Source organism: Ptychodera flava, chromosome 20 (assembly GCF_041260155.1).
Source record: "Ptychodera flava strain L36383 chromosome 20, AS_Pfla_20210202, whole genome shotgun sequence".
NCBI classification, from domain to species: domain Eukaryota; kingdom Metazoa; phylum Hemichordata; class Enteropneusta; family Ptychoderidae; genus Ptychodera; species Ptychodera flava.
This window is the reverse complement of record NC_091947.1, coordinates 836839-853069: the sequence shown is the minus strand read 5'-3', so window position 1 is coordinate 853069 and position 16231 is coordinate 836839. Positions and strand designations below refer to the sequence as shown.

The 16231-nt window shown below is 35.6% G+C and overlaps 2 protein-coding genes across 3 annotated transcripts; one reads left to right on the top strand and one right to left on the bottom strand.

Moving 5' to 3' along the window:
* Positions 1 to 101: 101 nt before the first annotated feature.
* LOC139119707 (TM2 domain-containing protein 2-like) lies at positions 102 to 4214 on the top strand. Of its 2 annotated transcripts, none has more exons than XM_070683568.1 (4): positions 102 to 272; positions 1343 to 1430; positions 2035 to 2150; positions 2796 to 4214. In XM_070683568.1, exons 1-4 carry the CDS (start codon positions 112 to 114, stop codon positions 2851 to 2853), a joined length of 423 nt encoding a protein of 140 aa, XP_070539669.1. In that variant the 5' UTR covers positions 102 to 111; the 3' UTR covers positions 2854 to 4214. The 2 variants fall into 2 exon arrangements, with proteins under 2 accessions (XP_070539669.1, XP_070539668.1); XM_070683567.1 differs by having other exon boundaries at positions 2567 to 4214.
* Positions 4215 to 6513: 2299 nt separating this feature from the next.
* On the bottom strand, positions 6514 to 15104 carry LOC139119706 (testis-expressed protein 36-like). The gene is made up of 4 exons (XM_070683565.1): positions 14669 to 15104; positions 13705 to 13842; positions 11073 to 11153; positions 6514 to 9630 (listed from the first exon to the last, which is right to left on the bottom strand). Exons 1-4 carry the CDS (start codon positions 14717 to 14719, stop codon positions 9289 to 9291), a joined length of 612 nt encoding a protein of 203 aa, XP_070539666.1. The 5' UTR covers positions 14720 to 15104; the 3' UTR covers positions 6514 to 9288.
* Positions 15105 to 16231: the final 1127 nt, after the last annotated feature.

Here is a 16231-nt window from a genome sequence, read left to right as displayed (position 1 = left end):
ATTATCGATAATGCAAATATTTGAAAAAACTAACTTTCTTCCATACGTACTGCGCAAGGGAAACTCACAAATTCATCATCCTAGGGAGATCTGTTGAGGGCGCTGTTAAGTATGGCGACGAAAGGAGCTGTGGCCCTCTCTTTCTTTGCGGTTTTGTTTGAAATACTCAAATTTTCACTGACCGGCGAAGTTCCAGTTGAGGGACCTTGTTGGAATGAAAGCTGTGGTGACACATATGAGCCGCATTCATCACTTATACTCTGCTCATACCTGTAAGTGCAACATCATTATCCCCACCAGAAAAACAATAGAAATCGGAAGTCAGAACACAATAATAGTGTAGTACAGGTGTACAGGTATTACATATAGATAATACAAAAAAATCCTTTGGCTAGCAACATTCCCCATTCCTCATATACACAGCCTCAACCCTCTTTACTGCTCCGAACGATACAATAATCATCACATAATACTTTTTTAAAATATCGACCATAATAAAAAAGCCAATAGTGTGGTCTGTACATTTGCAATTTTCTGTAATGCTAATGGTGCTGAATAGATTTACCCATGGTCCCTCACCTTTTGTGGAGGGACCGTGATTTACCTGAACTCATTTTTATCTCACTTGTACGAAAACAACGACCACTCCGGTGATATCAGGAAGAAAATAACATAGAGAAAATGATCTTTAGGGGTTTAATCTTGGATTTAAGCAAGGTGCCCAAATATGGTATGCATTTTACCTATTTTCAACGCAGTCCAGATACTTGCAGGTTCTTACGTGATTTTTTGTCACAAGCGCAGTGAAAACAAATAATTGAAGTTCGGATTATTCAACCATCAAACCAATAGTTGAAGTTGCAAAATACATAAATGACATAACTTTTAGTTCTTTTTTCCACACAATTTCTGTATCATTTGCTCTTCTGTATCGTCTGATCTCTCATTCACCTCACTCACATACGTTTCACCTAATGACGTCACTCCACAGTCAAGAATAACTTGTTTTAAGTAATTATCTTTTGTTTACACACCTGTTTAACAAGATCATTAATGTATTACATGCCAAGATGTAGACAACCTTACAAATACCCTGCAAAACTATGATGGAGATTATACTTCAAACCATTACTTCAATACAGCATTCATCTTGCGTGATGTTGCATAGTTGATTTTGAAAGAGACCAATTGGCAAGCAAACACACAAAAAACTGACCAGCTGTAACTGTCCAACAATCATCACATTGCTTTGTTCCGTACAAATATTTATGTAACTGTTACTCATGCTCAAGTTGATGAAGAGTTGGTGTGCTCTTTTCAGTACTTGGCTTTTATTTTCCAGTCCAATGGAGTATCTTGAGTGTGATGACCCAGTCGACCTGAATGGCAACAGCACGGCAAAAGAAGAATTGGGTTATGGATGTGTGAAGGTGAGGGAAAGACTTGTCAGGCCAGTAGCTGTAACTTTTGATGATTTTTTTCCCACCATTTCTGTTTTAGTATCATCTTCTGTTTCTTGGTCTACTTCCAAATGCATGTTGTGATACACAGTGTTCAGTTTGTCAACTCAGCCTGTATATGTGTAGACTGCATTGTTATTGTTGACAAGTGAACTCTTGTCTGGACTAGAATGTAAATGTAACCAATAAAAGTGCATTATACACATGTATAGATGCTGTGCAAGCTAAATAGTAGCTGTTTTAACATGCGTAAAAGAGGAACTTGCAATTTACATAGAAAACTTAAATGGTGAAAAAATTATCAAAAGTTACAGCTGCGTCCTGGAGTCTATGAGCAGCTCCTGTAGATTGCTCCAACTTCTAAGCTATTATGGCTGCACAAGAGAATAATTTAACCTAAAAATTCATTGAGATTTTCATTTATTATTGTTCAGCCTGTGTGACTGTATGAAGATTAACACATTCACAAGCTTTTTCATTAAACAGACATTCATGTTGCCTACATGTAGCTGTTTCCAAATGCTTTCTTTCCTTAGTCCATATTTCTGTCTTCCTTCATATGTAACCTTCCTAGTATGGTGGTCAGGCCCATGAAGATGTTGAATTTACCTCAGTGACTTGCCGTGCACTCAATGGGATTGAATGCTATGGTCCAAGAAGCTTCCTCCGAGATGGTTTTCCTTGCATAAAGTAAGTTGACATCAAATCATTGAACAGAACATTGTCTTACAGTTGAGACACACAGTCCATGCTGCTTCTATTATTGTACCAAATATTACACTTTATAAAAAAGTAGTTTGGTTAAGTATACAATAGTTATTCGGTTACAAAAAATTTTGAACAATTTGAAATTAGGCTTGAAATCGGTGCATATGTCTAATACTAACAGAAAGATTACCGCCAGTTCAATAGATTTTGCAGTTATCATTTGATAGAAACCTCATGTCAATAACAATCAGATATCAGTGTATATCTGAGACAACTCACATAAAATGAACGGAAACTTTGATTGATTCCAGTCAAAATTAATTGCACTAAATGAAAATGGTGGAATGTTAATAAGGGGTTTCAGCAGCTTTGTCATTTTATCCATCACTGACCATTAGGTACACACACCACTACTTCCTACCCACGCTGCTCTTCTCAGTGTTGCTCGGATTTCTTGGAGTGGATAGATTTTGTCTTGGACACACAGGCACAGCTGTTGGAAAACTTCTCACCCTTGGAGGCCTTGGAATCTGGTGGATTGTGGACGTCATTCTGTTAGTGCTAGGGGGACTGCTACCGGCAGATGGCAGTAACTGGTGCCCCTATTACTGACATTTATTTTTTCAGGTTGTCAAAATTTGATAACCCCAGGTCTGATAATTACTCATTAAGGATACCAGGATAAGATGGAGAAAATGAGTAACTACATACAAACTGCAGAAGTTCTGCCAACCAATCAGGGTGAAAAGTAATTCGCAGGCTTCAAAGATGCACCTAACTCAATGTGTCCCTCTCTGTCATGTTCAATTAGAAGTTCAAACTGGGTTTTCCATAAGACCATGGGACTGCAAGCCATAGCCCAGTTATATAAATCTGAATAGAGGGTTCATGTAATTTAACACATGTAATTGATAAAATGGCTAAAACGTTTCATGTGAGTAGTACCAGTTGTTATTGCAAGGCAGCTCAACAGAGCTACCGACACATTGCATTATAATGGCTACTGGTATGACTGTACTCATTGCAGATCACTTGTAGGACGCCACCTAGTGGCATGAAATGACATCTACTTTGTTTACTGTACCATCTCAGGTACTGCTCTTGGACCTTGCAAGTTTCACTGTGCTTGACATTTTCCATGTTCTCTGAATGTCTGTCAAGTTTTGCATAAAGTCAAGAAATATGGCAATGAAAAGTACTAGTTGTATTGACACCTAAAAGTGCCTAGATTATTTCATCATCAATTCCATATTTCACAGTCCAAAGAGACTTCCATTTGTCATGTGTGTCATATTTTTATTTAAAGTACTAGTATTTACCTTATGAATCCTTTAACTTTTCTGAATAAGCGATGGTCGTGTTTCACTTTGTGCAGATGTGAAAATGAACTTAAGATGTGAAACTTGAATGGAAGTATGCAGTAGCAGCAGAAAAAAACAAAATGTGTTATGAAATGCATAATCAGCTTTATATTGAAATGGACAAGTTTAGTAACTAACAAGGAAAAGGCAACCATTGAGTCCCTTGAGGGATAGAATAGGATGTTAGTAGATGTTTTCAATTACAAAACATACAAAGTGTATTTACTAAAATCAAGATTGTGTTACTACTTTGTGTAGACAGAGTGGACAGCTGAGTCCGTACACAGAAAACTGAGCTGGCAAGTTATCAGTACAGTTCTAAACATTGTCTTTTTTCCAAGTGACCATTCATTGTCTTTCATACACATTTGACAAACACATTTGTGTATATGTAAAGGTAAATTATTTTATTGTTGTGTAAAACATAAACACCTGAAGTTCCTTTGGGTTTATCTGGAAAGCAGTATGTACGGTAAAGTGGTAGAAACTTTTGGCGTCTAATCATTTACTTTTATTTCTTTTATGTTGTGTCACCAGACTTGAGTTTTCAAGTAACGAAATGTAAAAATACAAAAATACAAAAATGTATTACATTTGTGAAAAAAGTAAAACAACGAAACCAAAGTTCATGACTTCTTTCTCTTAATTTCCAACAGAATAAAAACAGCCTTGTGTACTACTTAAAGTGGTTTTGTCTTTCTTTAACATCTATTGTGCATATTATTTTGGTGCTTACAGCCCTTATTTGACTCAGATATTATGCACAGATAAAATGAAATTGAGAACAAAAGGATGGTTTTATGGCTTGACATTGAGAATCCATTTCCAATTTTGAAGTATATGCTCTGAAGGTGTCTTTGTACTGTTCAATGCTATTCTAGGGAGTCCACTGCAAGGTGCATGCCACTAGCACTATAGTGTGTCATACTACACAGTACAGTAAATTACCCACAATGCTGTTTGATTTGTACCAACGACGTTAGTTTTCTTATAACTTTTTCAGTTCTGTATAAAAGCAATAATGTGAAGTCTCACGATAATTGATTAATTATATTTATTAAAAGTACGTTGAAATATTGTAGTATAAATTTCAAAAAACCATTAAATGACCATAAAAGTCACATTCTGCAGGTACTACAAATGTCACAGTTTTGGGAAGCAAGTTATGACCAACTGAAGGGGTCATTCTCTGAAAAAAGTTAGCATGTAAATTTCTTTTGTCTTTTCTATTTGGAAAAAATCAATATCCTTTTGTTTCATAAAACAGGTGCAACTAGTCTCCCTACTTTCCATCACTTTATTCTGTATGGCTGAGGACACAATCAGTGGAAAATTTACAAAAATCCTTTCTCTTCTCTCAATCAAGCTCAATTTTCTTAATCCTTTAAAATGGGAATTGAGAAGAACGGTGTTTTTAAAAGTACGTTTTCAGAATTTTTACAACTAGTCCAGGAATTTGTCTACACATGGGAGACATGGTAGACTTCACAGGGGAATCTACGTTGGTACAAATCATGATGTATTATGGGAAATCTCTAGTACTGTGTACTATATATGCTCACTGCGTTTCCAATGATTGTGTACTCCCTAGCTCAGGTTATAAAAGTGCCAGTGACAAATGTTAAATCTTCAGAAGTCCAATTTAGTTGCCCATTGAAAGGCAAACTTCTACCAAAAGGTTAATAGCTTTATATTGATTTCAGAGATCCATGATAAAGTGAAAGGTCAAATGTCAAATATGGCTTTAAAGTAGCATTTTAGAAGATGTTGCAGAAAAGATAATGCCACTTTAGATTGACTGTAAACTTTCAGTCAATTCCCAGGTTATACAGTCACAACCTATTTGAATATAGAGACTAGAGCTTTAATTTCTTTCACTTTGCTTGACCTGTTCATCCCAGTACCCTGTAAACAGGCCCATAATCAACAGTGATAACAATAGGTTTGGGCCAAACCATGGTGGTGAAAGGGGTAATAAATATAAAATTGTTGGTTAGAACTGCAGCCTCTGTGAAGATCCATTGACAGGGAAAATTAACAGTATTGAAAGCAAGTATGAGGACTCGCCACTTTTTCATGGTTTCTGATCATTACAAATATTCTATGTGTACATGCATACATTATACATTAATGTTGTACTTTGGTTTTCAATCATTTCTCTATTGCACTAAAATTATATTCCATTTAGCTTTGATGGGACTTATTTCTTTGCATTGTACACTTATTGTTAATGTGTGTACATTGGCACTGTACACATACTGTGTATACCTATCTAATTTACAATCTGAAAGTCTTTCCTTTCTGCAGAAACAATGTGATTTCTGTTTGATCTCATCAGGTATATGTTCTACACTCAGTTTTAAAGGGTCGTAGGTCGCAGTGCGCCGGAGCGTCCGCACGCGACTGAATCTTTCAGTCTAAGTATGACCATGATGTGTTCAACAGTGTGTGTAAACGCTAAACTTTGGTGTGGGAGATTTGAACAATACAATTATGGATGGTTGCTTTATGTACAGAGATATACTCTGACAAACTTTGCTGTGCCAGTGCCGACAATGATAGCCACATGGATATGCCAGATAAATTTGGGAATATCAAGATAGATTATGGATTACTGTCATGGTATTCAAACTTGACAGTGTGCTGATTCAGCTATCAGATCATGACATGAAGTCAGGTGTGATAGTCTCTGCCTGAACATTTATTTATAATACTTATTCTTATTACTTAGAAATCTGCACTTTCTAGTGTGGGGCAGAATTTTAATTCATGTATATCATGCACTAGAAATCTTATAAACAGCATGTTGTCCATCTGAACATATGAATTTTGTCTCTTTTCAAAAAAAATTATCTGAATCACATGTGCAATGTTGATTTTTGTAGTTGCAATTTATTGCTTCCTCCTGCGTTTTGACATCCATAATTTTTCCAGCCTGTTTTATTTTTAATAGAAAGAAACATCAATTGTTTCCACCACACAGATCAAGTTGAATATTTCTTTATTTGTCACAATTACGACACACAATTTACTTTACATCTGCAACAAAATAATATTTTACAAACACATCTTTTAGTACACCCAATGCCCCAAGTGGAACAGATAACAAATTATACAAGTTCTTGACAAGGTTTATACACGTATTTACAATCAATGAACATGGATTTGGCAAAATGGACGGATTCATCTCTCAAGCATCAGTTGTTTTCCCAGGTACGGCACCAATCATTATTGCAACATGACTGAAATGCATCTTCTAATTGACAATGGAGGGGAACTATACCTGTAAAGTGATGAAAATCTGTCAATTTTGAATTTTGAATCCCTTTCAAAGTGCAATGAGAACTTTTTGGATAAAGAAAACATTACATGTGAAAATTGTGACATCTCATTTCTATAAATATTGCATGCAGTGAGGAATTACAAATTGTTTATATTACATGCAGTATTAGGTGTATAAAACAGACATACAACAAATCTTTGACTTTTTGAAAAACACGTAAATTCATCAACAAACAACAAATATCAGTAGACCCATATATAGCAGATATGGGCCACACAAATTTGCATAGATTTCAGGTCACACAGTTTCCCAAACCACATATACATGACTTTAGGAATACAACCTATGTAACTGATAGTAGTGAATGTCACTGTGAGGTGTCAATTTCTGCATTTTACTACAATATATTGGTGCAGTTCTGTAACTTCAATGTCACACAGGACAGAATGATGTGAGGGCTGGAAAGAGTGCCACTGTGAAAGAATTTGGTGATTTTTATGAAAAAGCAAGTCCATTCAAATCTGCTGTTGTAAAAATATATCTTCAGCAGGTGCAAAATCAGCAAATGGTGACTTATAAAGCAAGTGTGGGCATTTCAAAATATTGCACACAATATATATCTGTTGAATTTTTACATGATTTTCATAAAAATAAGGGGTATTTACTCTTGAGTTGATATATATGCACACAAAGATTATATTTCAAAATGAACACCCATTTGTTTCACAATAAGATCGTACATAGCGCATTGTATATAGATTCCAAAAAATTTGTAACCTTATCTTCATGGAAACATAAAAATTTTAGCCAGGAACAAAACACTGCACAATATTCCCATTTGATAGATATATACAGTTGCAAGTTTACAAATATAAGTTTTGCAGACTTTGTTCAGATTTGCAATTCCCACAACTTTGCATACATATATCCATTTTTTTTGTAAATACCACTTCAAATTTAAAAGCACTTCCACATCTTATTTGTTTATTTATCAAGTAGCTTCACAGTCATATGTTATGACAAACCACCTCTTCTTGTAAAATAATAGCATAATCCGAAAATTTTACTTTTCCCTGAAGTTGTGTTTTGACAGGAACTGAAGACGTACAATCTGTTATCTAGTTATATGAACAACATAGAATTTCACTCATGTATGTCGATCTGTCTGTCCATATATGCCACGTTTACCAGTGTTTCCTAAGTTGACATATTCTTGAAGAAACTGCATGCAGCTCTCCTTGTGACATGTCTCAGTTTGCTGTGTTTATGGTTTAAAGGTTGGTATTCAAAATGAAGTGAATGCCACTTTCATAGAAAGGTACAGTGAGTTGAAAGTCTACAATAAACAGATTTCATACCATGGCAAGAAATGAAAATTAAGAGTTAGTAAGGTCTAAAGGCACCATTGTGATCTACCACTTTCACATTTGAATTGTTATTTTCCTTCTTCTGATAACTGCAGTCCTCTCTGGTAACCATTCTTGTAAAGACACCATTTTGAATTGTGAACCACATCATTCAGAAACAAACCAAAGAAAACACTCAATAAGACTCTGAGAATACCAAACCATCCACAGTTGCTTTCATTGAGAGTGTGTCTATGATAAATAATATGTTTCAAACAAATTCAAGAGAGGGTAAATAGTAATCTTTGTACCTCAAGTAATGGAGTTTAGTTTCAAGACACAACCTGAGTTCCTTTATGTTCGTGTCTTCTTCATTTTGACATGCTAAATTAGAAGTGACATTTTAATGTGTGACCTTTATGAGTGTTTGTCAGCAGTTGAATTCCTTCAATGGAGAAACCATTGAAAAACTAGCCGCTAACCCTGTCAACGTAGTTGAACTAATAACAGAGCTGACTGACCATCAACTATGCAGTGACGAGTCACCTCTCAACCCTTCTTTCATGGGTACACGAGCCTATCGCTCATATCTTACAATGGTTGGATCAAACCAGGGTTGCAAAAGGTGAAATAGGTTAAAACAACTTTAATGGCTTTCTCAGTGAATCAAAGATCAAAAGGTATTATGATTATAAGAAAGCTTTGACAATACACCATCATACTGGAACTTAACTCTCATACAATTTATTTTTTCATTGGTCAATAGACACCATGCTCTTTTCATTATGGCATAATAAACGGTCACTATAACAACGCCCAATGGTACAAAGGCTCTTTGTAAACCCTCCTTGTTTACATGGCAACAATACATTTCAATGACTGAAAAGATGATGATGATGAATGTTCCTGTTTTTTATAAACTTTTATTGGCATACCTTTTCCAGTGTATACTGGATTTTAAGGCTGCTCTTTTCAGAACAATCATTGATCAAACTCCCGGCTTTACAAGTCACCAAACTGTACCTGTGAAAGTCATATTTCTAAAGTACTCAAGGTGTTGAATTGCTCCATGTGCTCATCTTTAAAAAAAGTAAAAATAGAAAATCTCAACTACTGCAACTGTTTCTTTTTCAAAGAACGAGTCTCGTCGTTTGTGCCCTGTATGAATATTTCCAAGGGTTGTGTTTGAGGAATGGTTCCTGTGACGATGCTAGAGTCTGTGTTGGAGTTCTGTACGGCACCTCTGGTGACCTGAACCATTCCGTTGTGGTGGTGTCTATTTTGACATGCCCTGGTTTTCCTTCCGGGTGGATTTTAGGAAAGCGACGACGAGTTGGGGGGTTTTTGCAATGTCTCTGTTGATAGGACGTGGCATGAATTGTGTTGCCGTAGAAGTCTCTTTTCTCCCAGGATACTAGATCTTTTGAGAAGTGTTGCCTTTCATGTGGCGGCATGAGTCGCTTGCCAAGCCCCTGGATAAGAATCAATAAATGTGTTCCATGACATATCTGTATACATTGGTGGTATATTACCAATTACATGTGCTGGGTTAAGTTGGAATGACATTGTGAAAAACATATCCATACAATGGTATTCTCTAATTTACATCTCCCCATGAGTGATATTTTACTCATTCATGTAAGCAAGGTGAGATCATAGGCTGTGAAAACTGAGATTTTTCTTTGATTAAAGATACGAAAATGAAAAATTCCACCACAAAATTCAATATGGACATTATTTTCAGAGTTTTACAATAAGTTTTAAACCCTGGATATTCTCAATGTTCACTAAAATGAAGGTATTTATGGAAGTGTTTTTCTCTTCTTTGGACATATGCCTTTTGTTGAAGTATGATCTTTCATTTTTTTGTAAATTGCTGTATGTGTTTCTGAATATCCAAAACTCTTGACAGGAGCAAATGAAAAATTACTTTCTCATATGGTGACCATTCTAATAAGTTGCTCCATGAGGAACACATGTAGTAAACTAAAAAATTTAATAAAATCAACGTCAACCATTTTGCCAATAGCAGTGACAAATTTCAAACAATAGAAGAATGATGATTAAACAAACACTTGTACATAACATATAAAAATCTATTCTTTTGGAATGGAATTATTTTATTTTCAATATAAAAAGATCTTTGTTCAATTATAAATCTAACTGTTATTGAATTCATCCAAAGATTCATGGTGCTACAGTGATATGTTTTTCATTTAACTGTAAGGACAAGTTTCAGTGTCATTTTGTCACCAGCACGAATACCAATGCAACCAGACAACACGTGTATAAATAGCTTATAAATGGCACAATGAAATCGACCATGAAAAGCTTTCCCACTTTGATATAACTTAGATGGCAACAAATGTTGTTGACTGAGGTCTCACAAATGCATGTCCATACCAACGTTAATAAGGGGCCAAGGGTTCAGGGAAAACTTTGAACCCAGTTGAAGTGAATTATTGCATTACATGTGGAGGGATGTGTTATGTACATAGCCAATGGCCCTGGATACAAAACTATTGTGTACTGTGCTGGTCCAGACTGTGTATAGCCAGACTGGTGTATTGGTAACAACATAACAAGCATTGGTCTGTTGCAGCTTTTAGCATCCGCCAGTGCGACAAAGGGACTAACAGTGTTGTATCAATGTTGATTTATTTCAAAAGACTCTTGTATTGATTTCTCCCAGAGAGGCTATTGTTGTTTACAATGATCTTCTTATTGGCTCTTTCTTCGGTACCTGTTGGCAGCATTTTATTTATGAAATACGTCACTAAGTTATCCACATCAAGACTTACAAATGAACTGGTGGATAGCCATTATTCACTGATTGGGGGAAAAACCAAGTCTGTCCTGGATCTGGAAGTAGATTTAAATAACTCGTTAAACAATATGAAAGTTCTTTACTTACATGACCAAAATAAACTCCATGATCCTGGAATGAATGTCTGTTGTCATGAAGAGAAAATGGATTTAACTTGTCGTAGGTTGACTGCAAAAAAACAGAAAATAGTCATTAATAATCCTCCATTTTTTTTATTGTTTGTTTGTTTGTTTGGAAAAGTGTTACATCTCAAAAAAAAAGTTTAATCACATATCATGCATTTGTTTGTTAATATTTTCTGTCATCTGGTTGATGTCAATTCAGGAATACTGTTCTTTCAAAGAAGTATTACGGTTTTGCAGAATAAAATTATCTCTTTATGTGAAATAATAAAATCATCTCCAGGAAAAAAAATTTTGAATAATTTTGGTGAAGTTCATGTAACCATAACAAGACATCAATTTTTCATTTATCACTCAATTGCTACGGAATCAAGAAATCACCATACGTAAATATATTTTTAACTTGGTTAATGAAGAAATACAATCTGTATTATAGTTTTCATACATTATGGAAATCTCAACTGAAACACAAAGGACAGAAATTATGATCAATATTGTTATCTTTCTTTTTTTTCATTTTCGTCACTTGAGTATGAATTTTAATCATCATGTACTGTGGTACGTACTTCACTGGACTGTGTAATGTCTTCATTGAGCAGTGACTATGGATAAAGCATAATTCTACCATACAAATGTGATCTAGCTTTGTGAATAAGGTGGCAAAGACCAGCAGTTACACTGCTTCATGTACGCCCAACCTTTCCATCATGACTTCATTAGTATTTTACATTTTACCCTTTTTTTTACCCTTTGACATATTTGTGTGCACAATATGCAACTGCTGTATCCACAAAACAATATGTGCCTCCAGGCTTGGTCATAAGGTTTGCATCAATTGTTTATTAATCATTGTGAGTTTTTCATGCTTTCTAATTGGTATTAGAGTCTAGGGGCTCAGTTTGGGCTAACCAATGGACTTTTCAATACTGTTAAAGCTGCTTTAAGACACCTGGTTCTGCCAAACCCATATTGTTCACTCCACATCACAATTGAGTCCAGTTTCTCTCTTTAATCCAGAGCAGACAATAGTGTGATCAAGCACCAGTGCTAGACCAGCCCACAGAGAACAAAGGACTACCGCACTCAGTGAAGGTCAGAATACATCAATGAGATACCAACTCACTGTGCTATCCTTGGTGTAAAGTTCAACGTTAAATAAAGCATAACCACAGAGTTGAAAGTCAATGCTTTTATGCTTTGACTGTGAAGGAGCAGGGTGGTACTTTCTCTTGACACACAAAGGACACTTGTCAATGCTGAGCTCTACAGTCTGGTCTGAGTGGATTTTCTGACTGTATGGCAGTATGGATTACACATCATCTGTTTGTGCAACAGGTTGCTATGTATGATCTTTCAAACAGAGGGACTATATACAAAGGTAACTTTGATAAAAATTTTGAAAATCAAGCTACATTCAACATGTTTTAGTGTTAAAACAATATCTCTGTGAAAATACAACAGCATTTCAGCTTAGTCAGCTAATATGCAAAATTTCATAAAAATGGTGAAATCAATGACCCATTTCACAGTCTGGTTTCACCCATATTATATATTGATTCAAGATTTTAACTACATCAGATAACATTAAAAAATGAAACAGAAAATTGGATTTTTTGTTTCTAAAATTCAAAGGAAACCATTATTTTGACATTATTGTTGACATAGCAACTGCAATCAGACATATATTGACAGGTTTGGCTCTCTCTAGAGCTATGGTGTTATGTAATGCTATACCAAAGGTTATTCCAAAAGACTGAGGCAAAGCCAAGATGAAATTACATTTGTGAACAATCAATTTATACCAGAAATTGAGGTAGATTCCTCCGGGCACATTGTAGAGGGAGTATTAATCAACACCATACCAGCAAAGTCTGAGTAACATGAACAAATTAAATGCATTCCAATTTTCATCAGCGCAGCCCAGAATTGCTCCCACTGCTGAAATGATTGATGTCAAAAAGAGTCGTAAAATTGCTGCCTACACTTGATATTAATCACCATTTCCTATAATTATCAAACACGCACAGCTTTCACGAAAGAATAAATTTCCTGTAGTAATACACTTAATATTTGAACTAATGATGTGAAATTAAGGCCTGGTCAAATATTGTGCACTGCATGCTTTCAATATGAATGGTTGTCCATTATAACTTGTATTATCAGCTGCTATCTTTCAAGACAAACAATATGTCAGCTGATTTTCCAATGAGCAATCAATCAACCAACCAACCGACTTTAGTAATTGCCCTATAGTATATATTACAAAAAGTTAAATTAAAATCGATTCATGAAATGTTTGTGTACATTGTAATTTTTTGCCTGAAGAAGAAAAAGAAAATTGAAACTATGTTTATACCTTTGAGACACTAGAATTTGTTTTTATAATATGAAGTAATGAAAATAAAAAAATACGAAAAAATGTAACATTGAAGGTAAATTTTGTTAAAGTCTTTCACTGCTAACAACTTGGCGGCATATTTGCCTATTATTTTTTATACAACATAATGTCAATTTGTGTATATTGACAAAATGCTTGCAATCGTGATATGAAACAGTAGGAACTCTATGCAATACTTTTGGGTGGGATTTTCATTTACCTGAGACCAGTCTTCAAATGGTGATGGAGGTGGATTTGGCTTGGTTATCTCTGATCTTAAACTAGCCGACAACATCTCACCAGTGCTGGTTGCTGTATCCCTGAGTATAGGGGCAGACTGATATCCCCTTGTCTGAAACTGAAATATTAAGACATACACACTCTGTAAATTTGATGAACTTCACACAACACTTTGACATGAAAATGTATAGAGCAGCTATCTCTGTCCCTATATATAGTTTTGTTTAATAAAGGCATTCTTAACAAAAATAATTTTTGATCGATTGAAAATTCAACACATCTTTTAAAAACACAGGAAAATTGTAAACCAAAGATTTTACAAGAAGAATATATGGTGTAATTGTGTACTTTGTTATTTTGCCCGGCTTTTTTTTCCTTAAGTGGAAGATGTAAAATGGTGAGGAAACATTTTTGAAAGCTGAGGAACTGTGGCATGCACGTCAGCAAATTATGATCCCGGTAAAAACAAAGCTCTTAATGTGAACAATCTTGACTTTGCTTGCGGCATATTAAAAGCATATAGGATGCAGTTCTACACGAGTTGTAGTTTACTCTCAAAAAAGGGAAAAAGGCAAAAACTTTAATAGGTATTTCACCAAGAATTCGTAAGCTGGTCAAATATATTAGGATTTCAAGGCATAAACTGAAATCTTGACTGTAAGCCAACTCGTCCCATTTGTGTAGTCAACCTATCAACAATCTTAATCATAATATTTTTATGGCTGCGATCTTAGTTGTTTTTAAACTTTCGGCAAGCAAATTTGATTTTTACGAGTAAGTAATTACGAAAATAATTGAATAGATTACAGTTATATGTTGTTGAGAGTAAAGATAGTTGCTAAGGTGTTAAGTCAACGTCGCCCGTTCGGAACGTACGTCGTATCGAGATAAAGGGCGATAATTTACTGACATAAAGTACATACTTTGCACAACAATGAACTCACCCAAACTCCATCATTATCTGTGGAAGGTGCAAATTGCCTTCCTTTCGGCATGGCGGCTTATTTTTCTGGTATTCTCCGTGTATCGGATCGTATAGAGTTGGGACTGCGCCGTGCTGGAACCCGATCGGAAAAGTCGTCGTTTACACTCGGAAACGTAAAAGAGCACCTGTTACTGGTAGCCTAGCAATAGTCTGTGGTGTCTTTTCCGTTCAGCAAGTTTGCACAGTGCAGTTTGAAAGCACAAATTCGTTTCAATTTATATCCTGGATTTGGCAATTCCTCGGTGTACCCGGTAGTTGTATAGAACCACAACGTTAAGCCTGTTGTTTGTGTTCAACGTGAAGATTTGTTACAGCGAGCAGGTTGTTCTTTACAAAACTTAGCCAATGACCGGACCGTTGCACAAACATGCCGGGGCTCGGAGCTTACGCGCATACAGAATGTAACGCCTAATACTTTACGAAAACACGGTCAACTTCACGATCTTGGCTAGCCCTAACGTAACATATACTGAAAGATAATACATGTTACAGGGGATTTCAGTACAAAAACTCTAACGAAAGTAGAATGTTTTGACATGATAACGGTATCGCGCATTGTTTTAATCAGTACAACGCAGTAAGGCGGCCTTAATTGTTGATAGTCGGTCTCCCGGGTAACATGCATGAGCGCCCTCGCCGCCGATAGTCGGACTTGCATGGGCAATCAAGTGTAATGAACATACAGCTGGGCTCCATGAATATGAAGGTAGGGTACGTGCATCATCGTGCCTGTGCTGCTGAGCATGGTGCAACAACGGTTGTCAAACTGACCCTGTTATCTTGTCGAAAAAGAAAATTGTGTTTCATTTTCCCATCACCAACAATCGGCTCACTTGTGCAAGTATAAATTGAATCATTCAACATTTTCCCCCTAACTCAACCATTTCAACAAAATTTGAAAACGCTTCGTGCCTGTGTTGTTTGTTTACAACAAAGTTAATTTAACTCGTCGCGGAAATTTCAAGACACGTTCTGGGCAACCAAAAAGTGATCCTCTGTCTTGTTATTATTGCCACCATCAAAACAAAGTATGCCTCTAGAAGTAGACTGTGAGGGCGTATTACAAGAAGGTTCAGAATTTTTAAGCAAAAATTTTGATCAGAGCATTTGACAGTGGAATGGCATTGTTTCGATGATAGAACCACCTTAAGGAACCCTAATGAAAGCGCATAATTGCCAGAGTGTACTTGTATTATGCTTTCCTATTGTGGTAATCATTACAAAATCTCAAAACAAGATCAAATCTTCAGTTTATAAATTGGTTAGGCTCAACCCACTAAAGTGAATTGTTACAGAGCCAGTCTTTCCATCAATGTTCAATCGTAGGGGATTTGATCTCCGATGATGACGATGATGATGATGATTAAATATTTAAAATGAAGATAAGTAAAAATATATTTGGACTCAGTAAATTTGTTGTTATTGTTGTTGTTATTGTTTTCGTTGTTGATACTATTTGCAGAAAAGAACAAAGTATGCGCTGCAAATTTCAACACAGCCTAACTATACTATGCGTTGCAAA